Below are 14727 nucleotides of genomic sequence, written 5' to 3'. Positions count from 1 at the left end.
CTAATCATGAGCCTTGCACAAAATGTATCCTAGTCTCTATTTTTACTTTCCTTGAAATAGGTAGGCTTGGAATGTTTGGGAGTACTGAAATAGGTGCTTGAAATATAAACAGATTTTCCTCATGTAACAGAATGTATCRGGGGGTTGATTATGGCTTCCCTTTCTCTTGACAGTCCTTCCACACCCTTTGTGCGACTGTCTCGTACAGTGCAAATTCTTTGGTTAACATCATTTTCAGATATTTCTGAGGTATTSGCAGGAGACAGTCTGGCTGAATTAAGAGCCAGAGTACTTTAGGGTCGTGTGACTTGTTACCTTTTGTTCTTTAGGCTGGCCCAACATGACACCTGATATATCACTCATGCATTTGGCAGCCCTGTCACCTCAACAGACTGATAGGCTGTGGGAAACAGCTTCACCTCAGCAGGGCGTTTGTAGTGCCAGTTCTTTGCTTGGCATACAGCTAGCTGAAATTTGGAAGCAGAATAGAAATTGAAGCTAGTAAGATGAGGAGGTGAACCTAGAAGCAACATAATGATGGATGTGGTAATGGAGCTTGGGAAGCTGCTTGAAAAGGAGGGAAGGAGAGGTGGGAAATGGCTTCCTTAACTGCTAGGGCATGCATATATTTTGGCCAGATTCTCCAGATTACCTAAACAGATTTAGAAGGATAGAGATAAATAAAGAACATAGAATCAAAGTCATACAAATGCTCATATGGGGTGAGATGAGGTGGGTTGAATTTAACTAWTAAATGCCCAAGTGGTTGCATTAAAAGTCCCAAAAAAGTGTATATTAAAACATTGTAAACATTCTAGTTGTTTTGCCTCTAGGACATGCCCTTACCTGATCAGCTTCTATTCCTTCTTTGAGAGCACGCCTGCCATCAAACTGTTCGTGTTTTTTCAAATTCATAATCTTTTCCTGGCATGTGTTTTGATGGAATGGGATAAATACCTTTGTTTTTTTGTTGTTTTTTTTTTTTAAGTGGGGCTGTGTGTAGAAACTAAACATTTAAGATGATAGATTTAAATCAGCAGCTCTATAGCCACATTTTGAGATCAGGTAAAACATTCAGTGTTTACATGTGTGGAAGTCCAGGGATCTTCCCTTGGCTTTGCAGTCGACTTCAGGAAGAGTGATGTCGTTCACTGGCTTCCTCCTTGYTGCCTCCACCTCCATTCTTCCAATATAGTTGCTGCAAGTTATTTGGTTGCTAAAGAGCACAGTGTCTTTGGCCAATGGCTTTTATTTGGCTCCCATATCCTGTTGGGGGACTCTACCCCCTTCCCTAAAAGTCATTCCATAGAAAGCAACGCTGCACCCTCAAATACTCTATGCAAGCTTTTGAAGAATTCGAATATTTGGAATATTTCAAATCATGGCTGCATAGTTGAAAGTCTTGAGTCCAAGTCTAGACAATGACCAATTTTAGTGAAGCTTCAKCTAGCAGGTCTGAGGGTTTTTTTCAATAATGGATATAGATTAATGGAAACTTGATAATCTTCAAATATGTTCGCTATCTCTAGCCATTTGTTAGATTTTTAATTACTGYAGTTAATAGCCTCAATTTATATTTGATTTACTGTTAATTATCTCAAAATTGCTTTAAAAATAGTATAAAAGGCTACGTTTTTTCCACTGAAGAAATTACTTTTGTGTATTTGAAACACATTTCTCTCAGTTATTAAATTTGATCTTTAACTAGTTAGAATTTTGGAAGCAGGTTTTTTTCCTAAAAACAGGTGGGTTTTAATTAATTCAGTAATAAAATTTGTCTTGTCAAAGGTATCTTTTTGTATTCCCACTTAATATATTATATTATTGGTGCAGAATTGTAGGTTTAATTTCTTCTAAACTGSCCCCAGCAATCTGTTGTTGGGAGAGTGTTAAAATAACAGTGACTCTTCAATTTTCTGTTTACATTCAAGGCAATGTGTTTCTCCACTCTAGAGTTACAAAGTGGTTTGGAAACCTTTGTTGGAAATACCTCCCAGACACTTGGACARTAACAGTTGCCTTTCTTCTAGAAAACTTTCCTGCTTTGTCAAATAGTTGGAAAATTGGCTAAAAGCAGATTGTGAAAGAGATTATTTCCTACACTGTTGACTGAACTTAAACTTAGCTCTTGCTTTTGTAGTACTTGACATTCTTTCTGTTGTGTGCTAATAATGTAATCTTCTGTAAAATCTGTTCAGGTGTAGAATTTGGGGCTCGAATGATAACTATTGATGGAAAACAGATAAAGCTTCAGATATGGGATACGGTAAGTAATAAATCATAAAAATTGTTTAAACTTTTGCTCCACTAGCTTTTCCTTTATTCTGGCTAAGGCTCTCTATCTTCAGCCCCCCATGTACTATGTACGTTGTCTTTCAGCTTTCTTTGGTTTCTATGAAGTTAAAAATTTGTTTAAATTTTCTCTTTTTTGTTGTGAGGTATTCTTAGTGCAATTCTCTGGCATTTGCACTGTAACTTCCTCAATACTTTGTCAGATTTATAGGACTGGAATTCATGCTGCCTCACTATTTTGTGGAAATCTTCTATATTAGTGAGAGCTTACATTTCTCTAAATGATTTTTCTTTGTGCATTTATGCAAGGTTTGATAAACACAGCATCCTGTTGTGAAATTGTGATCTGTCTGCTACCTTTAATCAGGAGTACTCTAGAGGAAATGTTTGCATTTCCAAGGTAGAAGAACACACATGGCTCACTTTTCATAGAAGATGATTTAAGAACACAGGTTCAAGACAGTAAATACCTCAGTCAAGAAGGGACTGCCAAATGCTTAAAGTTTCAAAATGTCTTCCAAAATTCAGAATTTGAATTTTGAGGGGCTTCAGGTTAAGAACATAYGTTGGCTGTTTTTGTGTTGTCAGTCACTTTACTATAAAGTACGCAGCATCACTGTCTACACTTGTGATGAAGCAGGTTTAAGATGTTCATACTGGTAGCTATATCTTAAATGTGTTTGACTCTTCCCTAAGACAGAGTTGCCTGTTTCCTTTTCCAAAACTGTTTTAGGAATACCTTTAGAAACTGATAGGTATGTGATTCTTAGCTTTATGTATGTGCTCTTTTTGGTACAGCAGATCACTGAAGTGACATACATTTATATATACATATCTGTGTATGTACATATAAAAATGAAAAAAAAAATATTTTCCTGAACTTCATAGGTAAGACTTTACTTATTTTACAAGTTCTTCACTTGAAATGGCATCTAAAATCTGTGCCTCCTTGGCAGGAAAAAGTATAGAATGATAGGGTCAGCTTACTTTAGGCTTTTCCTCCCCTGGGCATTTTTACTTTTATAATTGTGGATTGCTGACTACCAAGGTGGCTGAGCATTTTAAAACTCAGTAAACAAGTACATTTCTTCATAAAAAGTAGCTTCATAATCAAACTCTTAATATATAGTGTGACTATGTGATTGCATACCTATATTGCTTCTTGTTTTTGAAAATTGGGGCAGATTGTCTGTAGGCAAAAGTATTATATTTTACTAATGTCTTTCACTGGTTTTTAACTGATTTTGGTAATCTCCTTAGATACGAATGAACTTCAGCCTCTGACTCAGTGGCTCTTTGCAGTCTGGTTTTTGTCTTGAGTGCATGCACGTTGTTCGAATAGCCAGAATGGCAACCCAAGTGCTTTTGACTATAATTTATATAAACTGTTCAAGCAGGATTTTTTTTTTCTGGCTAGCTGCTTAAGTATATCATACATAAATTAAAATTATTAATTGAAAGCTTTCATACACTGTACTTAATAATTTGTAAGCTGTATGCAGTRGATGACAGTGTATTGGCCATAGTTTAAAGTTTCACTGTATGCACTTTGAATTTTAAAACACAGGATATTTCTATTCTAATCCAGTCTTGGTTTGTCAGCATAACTGACTTCCATGGTATCATTTGTGATTTTGGGTGCGAGGGTATGGAAGGAATAGCAAAAGTAAGAAACAAGATCAAGTAATTCTCAAGAGATATTTTATTTATGAGTGCTAAGGTACACTAATGTCCATAATGACCAAGGTTACTGTGTTCTATTGTGTATCTACATTGAGCATTTTCTTACTTTCTGTTACCAAAACTGCTAGCTGTTACTGGGGCTATCTCTATATTTATTAGGGTGTAAAAACTTCTGTTTGATKAGAGAAGGTTCATTTTACACCTGTTGCTAAGGAAACACATGAACTATTGATGTCTTCAGTTGGTGCTTACTGAGTCACAGCTCTAGCCCTTCTCTGATTTGGTGCTAGCCTTACAACCTGCTTTTAATCCATCACTGAACRGGATGCATCCTGAGCAGAAGCATAAGAAGTGGAGAACTCTATAAAATTGGTTTGGATTGCTTAACAATGAGCTTGCTTTCTTAAGAGAATCAAATRTTAAAATTCTGTTTTTTTCTGGCCAGATATTTTTGTGCAACAGTGCTCATTTTGTGTTGTCTTCAACAGATTACTGCAGCTCCAGGGAAAGGTGTGTCATARTAATGGAAACATATGGAAGCTACATCATATCTCACTGCAGGAGTATGTTGCACCTTACAGGGACAGCTGAAGGCTAACATTGTTGCACGTCTGAAATCCATTTGTGTGTCCTTCTTGTATCATAACTCAAGAATATTTTGCTTTTTCATTGGCATTTTAGCTTAGATAAGGAGCATATTACAAAAGTCAGCTCTATTTACTGTAGTCTGTTTTCCATGTGGGAGTATACGAGCTGAATTCCTTTTGAATGAGGCCTGACTGGAAGATATGTTTATGTAATGCACGTATGCCTATTAGAAATTATAGTCCAGTATTTGGTCCTGTGAGCTGGTAGTCTAGTAAAACTWGTCTGATGCAAAAGCACACTTACACCCAGCCCCCTCCCCGCCCAAAAAGCACAAATAAAAACCTACATTCCATGGAAGACACTCAGTGTGGCCTTTGCATTCTTCATGTTAYGTGTTGCAGTGTCAGCTCTACTGCTGTTCATGTCTGCACAAGCAAATAGTGTGTCCTGTTGTTCTCTCCCAGCTGCAGGCTGTTCTGGATCTCCCCACTGCTGGGCTCTGCAAGCTTGCTGCTGTGTGTGCTGTGGCACGCCCAGGTGTTTAGCTCTGTGAGTCTTTGGGTTTCAGTATTATTTTTTGGTGCTTTTAGGTCTGTAAATAGGAGGTATTGGGCCAARTTATCTGTCTTTAGTATCTGGATCATTTGTTTTCTTGCGTCTTTTAATTTTAGTAAAGGCTTCCAGTAGTTGGATAGACTGAGAAATACTTTTGTCTGAAGCTTAGTTGGTAATTGCCTATTATGATAAGTTAAGCAACTCTTTTGTGGAAGTATGGTATTTGTGCTAGTGTCAGCTGCTCAAATAACTTGGCGGGAACTAGAAGCGGTCTACAGCAGCTGCTAAGGATCAAAATGACTCTTCTGGAAGCCATTAAGCTTTTTGAGTTTWAATAAGCTGTGTAGATGAGGTTGGTTGTCTTGTGGCAGCAGTGTAACGCTAAGAAATGCTGAAATTGCTTCTCCTGAGGAAACTTCAYTGTTGTAGAAGGATATTAGGCTCATTACCAGGCTGAGTCAGTGGCCTTGGTTTTGTTGAGAGGGATGTTCTGTGTTGTATTGACTGTTACTAACAAGTCATTGTTGATGAACAAAAATAAGCAGTAAGTGAAAGAGGGTATTTCTCTCTTGACACTGCAGTAGGACAGATCTGTGATGACATTAAGTAATACTAATCTTCTCTAAATTGGTATGAATATGATTTTTCCTGTGTATTTAAATACTTTAATATGTGTTTCAGCTCTATTTCATGGAAATCCATGATTTAAAAAACATTTATTCATTATTATGTTTATMTAGCACCTTAGTCCTGCTCAGACAGACTAAATAGCTGAAATAATTGTTTSTTTTTTATAAACTAACTTCAAGTAATTTCTTAATTTCCATACAAGTGTACTTTCTAATTGAATTGATAGTGTTTTCTAGTAGTTGAGAGCTTGCTTAAAAAGATGTTTGTGGAAGATTGGAGGCATAATTGTTGAAGATATATTTCACTTCCAGATATTCTGAATATACAGGTCTTCTTGGAAATTAAGATATTTTTCTTTTGTTTGCAACTGGTTTGGATCAAATAGAACCAAATAAAGTTCTCTTCATTCATTAAATGAATATTCATCCTTGTGACTTGATAGGATGTAGGGTTCACCCCCGAGAGCTCTTTAACTGTTTATTTCATGACATTTTCTGCTTGCTTTGATAGAGCATACTCTTATGTTCATGGGCAGTTGGTATATTGTTTTACTACATTTTTAYTGATTTGACTCTTTAACCATGGTACCTGCATGCGTGTTGCTGCTTCTCATTATCTGTTACACTGCTGTGAAGTAACATCAAGAACTTACAGAAGATCTACTTTAGTTTCTGAAACTAGTTTGATCATCAGTCACAGACTGTGTTTGCTGCCATGTGGGAGGATTAATTTTTCTCAGGATCTGTGGATTGAGGGCTGAGGCAGGGAGATTTKTCTATTTAATAGTTATTCCTGTTGCTGTTTGTATGATATGACCATCATCTGAACTGCTATGCAGTAGCTAAGTTATTGTTCACAGCCATGATGTCACTTTAGGAAACTAAGGCAACTTGATACATCTTAGCCCTTCTAGATTAGGGCTAACAAATCTTTGTCTGTTGTGCTTAAATGTATTTGGTTATTGAAATATTGTAATATTGGTATGCTATTTTCTGAATGGTTTTAGATTTCTTGGCAGTTTATTTATSCTTTTTACAACAATCGAGGAAGCTCTTGCTTAGGATAAGGCCTTAAATGGGAGAAGCATGAATCCCTTTTTTGCCCAGTAGAACTCCTGTTTCCATTGCTACTTAAAACCTAAAGGTTTCAAATATAATTCATTTCAAGTTACAAATGTAAGTGTACTTCTGATAATGGAAGGCCAAAGTTTTGTTTCCCTGATGTGTTGGGAATTGCTTTGGATGTTTAAATGGCATTTATTCAACACCAGCAGAAGAAAAGCAGATGTACAAGTGATCTGTATTTAGACATGTGGACAGTTTCATCCTTGGGGATCTTTGGTCCTCTTGGAATTTTAGTTCTTACTGCATGCTGATGGGGTTATTCTAAGCAACATGTAACTTGGATTAATCCTTTWCATAAATTCTGAGACTTTCTTACATTGTGATGGATTCATCTTCATATACATTTTTAGTTCTGTTTTTGTTTGGGAATATGTTTTGCTGGAAACAGTAGGGGTTGGTTTTTATTTTTATTTTTATACTGCTTCTATTCCTATTTGTACTACATGCTAGTAAATCACCTTAAAATTCTTTTTTTTCTGGATTGGAGACATGATTGCAAGCAAGAYTAATGCATTTGTATAAACAAGTTGACATGTGACTAAGAGGCTGTTAGTTTATTTATAACTTTCAAAACTATATTTAAAGGTAKGTATTGCACCTCTCTCTGGAACATTTTATTCCAAGGATCAACTTTGTGGAGTAGTTCCCAGCTGGCAGCTGTCATAGGTGGTGTGACAGTTGCAAGTTGGTTATTTCTTAGATGTCTTTTTAGTTTTCTTTGCAACTTTGGAAAGTGTAAACAAGTAAGTAATAATTCCTAATGTGAATGAAATGTTCTGTCACCAGTTTTGAACATACCACACATGTATGCCCGTTTTCAGAGTGAGGGAGATTAGAGCAGCTAGCTAGGTGTGTTGTAGTTTCTCATATTGCAGGTAGGTATAGATTGTAACATTCCTTCCTAATAAAACTAYTGGTCAGCTTGTATACTGAAGGCCTGCTGGGATGTTGTCAGGTAACTTGGTCCTTAAAGAAACTTTACAAATTCTTCAGCAYTGAGAATAGAGAGAATCCAGCAAAATAAAGGAACTGTTTTCTAGGGAGCTATGCTGTTGTGGATCCTGTTTTTTTAACTACTTTCTTGTCCTGCACTATGGCTTTCTTAATTATTTCTTTACTTTATAGATTCAAAAACATGCAGTTAAGGAACTTGCAAGTAACTCYTTTTGTAAACAAAGGCTTATTTTGCCGCTGATGCAACTATACTGCATATTTAGAAATGACACCAAGATTTCCTGTGGGAATAGCAACATCTGTCATCTTCTTAAATGTGCCAGAGATACTGTGTCCATAACACAGTTGCATAGCTTAAATATTCCTAAAAACTCTAGCGCAGGTCCTAAATCTCCATGTATTTTGGTGACCTGAGGTGGTTGATAATGCTTCATGTTCTGCTTACATTGATACTTTCAAATTGTGTTTTGATCTCTATACTGAAGTGTGTTTTGAGAAGCACATGGGTTATATGTCTGTACAGTTCAAACAGGGATGAAGATTTCTGTACTTAGCTTAAAGACCTATGACTTCTAGAACTATGTCTATGTAAGTCTCTCCTATCATAAAGTTTGTTTCTGTAAACCATTATATGAGTTGTAAAAGCTTACAGTCCAGAAAACAGGCAAAAAAGACTGCAACTTAGTACATAAAACATTGCTTGTTTATCAGAGGCCCACATTTTTTCATGATTAGTGAACTACTCATGTCAGACCTAGCACCTGCTTCTCTGGAGAGAGGAGGCATGTTCAGGCCTGCTCAGCGTGCAGTTACAGCTTCCTGCTGCAGCCATGTCTGAGCTGGAGTTTCTACATACGAAATAGTTGTCACAGTTTGGCTGTTACCCGAAATATCCTCTGCCTTCCCATTTCCACTGCTGTGTAACTCTTGACAGTGAGTATAACCAGGGACTGTCTTGTCACAAAAGCTTGTGTAACCTCTACTGGATGTAATACAGCTTTGGGAAACACCCTGTTTAACATACGTTTTGTGACTATTGCCCCTACTGTTCCTGACCGAAGTCACCTTCCTCCCCCACCACCTGAATGTGGAACTGGGCAATCTGCTTTGAACAGTCCTACTTGGGCCAGGTAGGTTGGAATACATGACCTGCAGAGGTCCTTTTCCCACTGGAACTGTTTTGTTTAAAAAAGCTTTTTAATATGAGAGATAAAAACAAATTAGTGCTAGATTTTGCAGGAATATGAAAGGGATGGTAATAAAAAAATATACTTAAGATAAAGTACTTTTTCTCTGGTTTTGAAGCTGATTTTAATTTATACTGAGCTTCTCTCTGTTGGTCCTTGCAAGAAGTAGCTAAACTTGGGTAGGCCCTACTTTGTAAGACGATAAAGTACAATTAGAACACACTTTTATTTTTTTGAGTCGGTTTTGGCTATTAGCCTGCACTTGCTTTCAGTCTTGACTTCTTTTAACTAGCTTGTCTGACTTGGAAAAAAGGGGAAGGGACAGAGAGAAAATTGTCAGATGAAAAAGTGGTAATGATACTTAAAAAACTGTGGAATATATTCTACGTGCTTAACCTTGCTTTATTGACCTTTTAGATCTCGTTTAGAATGATAGTGTTAAAGTAGCCAGTAAATTATATAACAAAGTAGTTTTTAYTATATAATACATTTTTATAATATTTATGAATATATGTTAATATTATGGAGCTTCTTTACAGAAATTCAATTTTCTTTTGCTTATAATGAAAGGTGATTTAGTTTGTGTTGCCCATTGGTATATGTWAGCACAAATTAATTATTGCTATATGGAAAATGTGATCCCCTCACCAAAGAAGATACCATTTTCCACACTCTCGTTAAGGAAGCAATGATATTTGAATTTCAGCATTGTGAAGTGAGACACAAAAATATTACTTTCAGGATTTTTATGCTGAACTTTAGTAAGTAAGTGATTCTTACAAAAATGTGTGAATCATGAATTTTTAGAAGGTCTGTGAGAACCTCTGACAGTGTTGCTTGACCATGATTAATTTACACAGGGAGATGAACAATTTCATGTGTCAGGGTGGAACTTACGAAGGTGAAACGGGCAATCTTAATGTGTTAGGCAAAGTCCAGGTCATGTGTGAATTTAGGCAATATATGGAATAACRTGGTAGCAATAAGTTGTTTGTTTAGCAGGGAAGTGTTTTATTTATCTGCCATCCACTTGATCTAGTCACCACACCAAGAAAAAGTAATAGAGCTTAGTTGAACTTCTGTGTAGGAAACCAAGTTTTGCACTAAAAAAACTGTTGGTTATTTTTTTACTATTTCTTGGCATATTCTACTGATTGTCTGTATTCTATTACAAAAGTTTACATAAAGATGTACTTGGACTTTTGGCTAAGAGCGTATGCGCATGTATTCTAATGGTGTTGAAACTATTAAGTATGTTGTACTGTATTTTACAACTGGAATGGCTAAGATAAAGAGTTTTCTTAAACAGAAGTAACTGTTTATTCTGGAAGATAAGGATGCTTTCTGAAGACTGAACATGTCAAAACTTGTTGTGCCACAGTTCTTATTCAGTGACAGTATCCTAGATCAAGTTCTCTTTTAATTCAAGAAGGCCTAGTATTAAGAAAAGTACAATAACTGTGAGAAGAAAAAGTTCTCCATATACTAATTTTGTAGGCATGGCTAAAGAGTAGCTTGTATTTGATAAATATTTTGTTCTTAATTCATGATCTTAAGTCAGGGCTATTTCTTTCAGCTTTACAGATRACTAGTTTGCTGCACATAGGGTTTTTTCAGCATTAGTATTAGTGTTTCTTAAGCATGTTCTGTGTTAGCTTTGAATTATGCTAAAGCATCTGTTATTGCTAAATATTAGAAGTAAATATTTCTTCTAACAAGTGTCAAGTGCTAGATAGCTCTTCTGAAAAACATGAGCATGGGGAGCTCAAGATCTGCAGCCATGAATATTTATTTTCCAGGACTGTATTCTTTTGAGCATGTTCTTTAAAAAAAAAAAAAAAAGCTGAGATTTTTACAGAATACTTTTCTGTGTGAACTTTCTAATTTATGTAGATTCTCTGAAGTTTTTCAGTGTATGTGAAGATGACTCTTGGATCCTGTAGCTGCTTTGACAAGCATTATTTATCAAGTACAGAGGAAATTGATTAACTGTGGAGCAGAGTTGTATAAAATTGAATTCACAACCATTTTCTTTTTTTTCTTAATAAAATGATTACTGAGAGAATTCCATCTGAAGACTGCTGAAAGCTGGCTGCAGTTTATGATATAACGGATAAAATCTGCATCCTTGGCCTTCCAACAACCTTTACACCAGCAGATGGTGGGCGTAAAGATGTCATTCATCATTTATTTACAATGGACTTTATTTATTCTAGTGTCAACAGCTGCCCCAGGGAGCGGGTTATTGAATTCAAATGTGAAGCTCTGGGTTATTTGCTTCCTTTCAAATTTGTCTTCAGAGCTTAGTTGCTAGGAGTCCATTCTGTGCTCTAATAATGATTCATGTATTGTGAAGCCATTCAGTAAATTGGGTTGTCAGGGATTGCCAAAAAAGGTTTAGAGGTCTCTTTCCGATTTTTTTTTAACAGCACTGTGCTGTAGTTGGTGTCTTCTCCTTATGTGCCTTCTCTTGCTACTGTTGGAGACTTTRTCCCCTGTTGTCCTTGTCCTCTTTCTTATTTCCCATCCATATTCTTCCTTATCCCCATCTCTCAAAAGTAGAATTCTGTGATTCTAAGTTCATGGTTGTCAGGACCAAAAAATAAGTATTAAAATATGAAGTAATGAAACTTTATCTTCTGCAGGCAGGGCAGGAGTCCTTCCGTTCCATCACAAGATCATACTACAGAGGGGCTGCAGGGGCTTTACTAGTGTATGACATTACAAGGTGAGAATACCAACTGGATTACAATGATATGTCTGTAGAATTGTAGTGTGGTGTGTAGCAGTGCTGAAGTGTCTAATTTAGTTTGGCTTTTTGTATAGATGTTCATAATCTAACATTATGTCAATTTTTCTGAAGTGCTCTAAACCAAGGTACAGCATATGTAGCCGATATACGTGCAGTTTTCTCTCTATGGTGGGTGATAAAGGATAAATAAAGTCTCAAGAGGAATGAAATAAAATATTTTTATAAACTATTAACTATCACCTTCTAGATTACCTTTATTGAGAAAGACCTGAAAATATTTCATTAATTCCCCTCTACTGTTTTTATTATCATGAGGGATAATTTTCGTTTGATTATAGCAGATTACTTTTATTGATATGCTGTTCTGCAAAGGAGGGAAATAGTAAAACACAGAAGTTTGGTTACATAAAAAGTACCAGGAAACTTCTACTATTGCTGTGTTTAAGAGGTTTGGAAAATGCAGGTCTTAATCTGATACTTCTTTAGTAGCTGTTCAGAAGTTACTAAAGTTTCCCTGCTGTATTAAAAGAGTATCGATATACAGCTTATTATCTATAAAACTGTGGATACTCTGGCTGGCTTATGAAAATGTTCAGGCTCCAAAATCCTGTTAAGTTTGTGCCTCCTTTTGTGGGTCTTGACTCTTCTTGCATTGAGCTCTCTACTTGTAGTAGAGATTTTCTAGATATTTTTCCTTTTGTTCCCTTTTTACTTTTAAGTATCAGGAAGTAATTYATTCTTTCCATTGGATTTCCAGTAAATGAGTCTTTGATTCATAAATAAGTAGGTGTTTAGTCTTACAATATTTTAAAACCACTCTGCAGGCATGGGGTTTAACAGTTAGTATACACCTTCTGCAAAAACTGTAGCATGTCACATTTGTGTACTTCCCTTAAAAAGACTTTACTGCTGCTTATTTTTAATTTATTACTCAGCTTATAAACTCACAGAAAGTTATCAACCATTTTCTGCTTTAGAACAAATATTACTATATGACTTTGTGTATATTTGTACTGTTTGGACTGGTTGAAGCTGATGAGTACTTCAAAAATTGTGTTCAGCAGCTTTTATATGTATATGAAATTACAGATTCTTACAGCTCTGAGAATCCTCTTCACTCTTTGTAGCAAATGTGTTCTCAATTACTTTTTAGGCAGAGTTTATTAACACTCCTTGTTTACTAAATTTTAATTCGCCCGTTCTCCCTCTCACAAAGGGATTACTAGCTTTCATCCCCGGAGCATGTGCACTAATAAATGAATTGGTTASTCAAGTAGAGACACTGACTAACAGAGGGGAAAGATTTCTTGCAGTACTGCTTTTAATGTTCATTCTCTTCCATGCTTAGGAGGGACACTTTCAACCACTTGACAACTTGGTTAGAAGATGCTCGTCAGCATTCCAATTCCAACATGGTTATAATGCTTATTGGAAACAAAAGGTAAAATTTTATCACATGTTATTTTGTAAGAGGGAAAGTTTTATCTTCTCTGTATTTCAGCTTTTGTTTTTTCTTATTTGTATGCAGTATGTTAACTTTAAATTCCCTCTGTCACTGTGCATAGTTCYGTGGTGAATCTAAAACCTTTCCCATTCTGATTAGACTAATACAAGATGCAGCACATGGATCAACTACCTTACAATCTGAATATCTTTTTTAGAAGTAATTTTATTTCCAAAGGCTTGATTGTGAATGCATAAAACAGTGRATTATATGAGTTATTTTCTCATTATGCTTTTTTGCTTCTGGAATCTCCAGTTAGAAACACCTAGATCTCTCTCTTAGAATATGATTCCTATTTGAGGTGTTTTAAAGCACTTTGAGTTTTTAGTTAAGAATCGCAGTAGAGGAAATGTAATTTAAAAAAAAAAAGTCCCTAGTACAGGACTAATATCAAAAGCTTCTCTCAAATGATTGCATGAGACATTTCTGAATTACAAGCCTGTTCCATATTTTGTACATTTTAGATGGGGTTAGGGTCAGAGAAGGCTTTTTCACCATTTCCTGGTAAATTCACTGGCTKATGAAAATACAGCTTAAAGTTTTGGAATTGTTATCCAACCGGTAAGCAATTCCTTCCTTGGTCTTCTCATCAGCTACACTGTCTAAAATTATAAAATGGTTCCCTCTTGATGCTGAGACTGGTCTATAGTGAAAGTCTTACTAAAAACACATCAATGAATATATTACCTGTAATTCTTCTTGTTCCAGTGAACTGTAGCGGCATGTCTAGATTTTTTTTTGCTGGATGTAGAACTTTTTCAAACTATCAAAAGCATCACCTCTGAATTTAATAAAAATCCATTAGATATGGGCTTTTGTATAATTGGCTTGAACTTGTCTCCATGCCTCAACAATTCTGGAAGGTAAAGATGTCAGTTSAAATAATGGTGTATATGCGTGCCCCTGAAAATTTAATGAATGGCCAGATCATTTCTTAGATGCTACTGAGAAACAGCTTTGTGATAGCAAGTCTGGTATTGCTACTTGGGCTTTTTGAACTCTTTATTTTCTTCTTTCCCCTCTTCTCCTTTGTTTTCCCCCACTGCCCCATGACCCTCTGCCTCCTCTTGAAGACCATGTTACATATTAAGTAATTTTGAAGTTCGTCAACATTTTTTTAAATTATCTGGTAAATGACTGACAACTTCCTTTTTAAATGAGGAATGTTACAAGCATGATCTGCAGAAATTAATATAAAAAGAGTAATCTATTTTATTAAATAAAGCTCTGGTAAACCTGTGATGTCCCTGACCAACTGTTTTTGTACTTGTAAAAGTATGGCACTGAGAGAAACAGTGAAGTGTACTGTTACTTGAGATAAGTATTACATAAGTTTGCATACTTAATTGACATCTGTAACTCTTTTTGGTTRTTCTTAGCTGTTAAACTAAATTTTCGTATCTTGCATCCTGTGATAAAGACTAATTTGCTACTTGCAGCTAGCTCAGTAATTCCAAG

The 14727-nt window shown here is 35.8% G+C and overlaps 1 protein-coding gene across 1 annotated transcript in view; it reads left to right on the top strand.

The window, feature by feature from the left end:
* The window catches only part of RAB2A (RAB2A, member RAS oncogene family), a 40694-nt gene that overhangs the window by 10974 nt on the left and 14993 nt on the right, over positions 1–14727 (top strand). The window contains exons 3-5 of the mRNA XM_057377162.1: positions 2199–2266; positions 11659–11741; positions 13114–13206. Coding sequence (XP_057233145.1) covers positions 2199–2266; positions 11659–11741; positions 13114–13206 — 244 coding nt within the window. The remainder of the gene's footprint in view (positions 1–2198; positions 2267–11658; positions 11742–13113; positions 13207–14727) is intronic.

The sequence above is a fragment of the Malurus melanocephalus genome, unplaced genomic scaffold (assembly GCF_030028575.1).
Source record: "Malurus melanocephalus ecotype Western Australia unplaced genomic scaffold, MMel_1.1 scaffold_303, whole genome shotgun sequence".
NCBI classification, from domain to species: domain Eukaryota; kingdom Metazoa; phylum Chordata; class Aves; order Passeriformes; family Maluridae; genus Malurus; species Malurus melanocephalus.
This window is presented reverse-complemented; position numbering and strand designations above follow the sequence as displayed.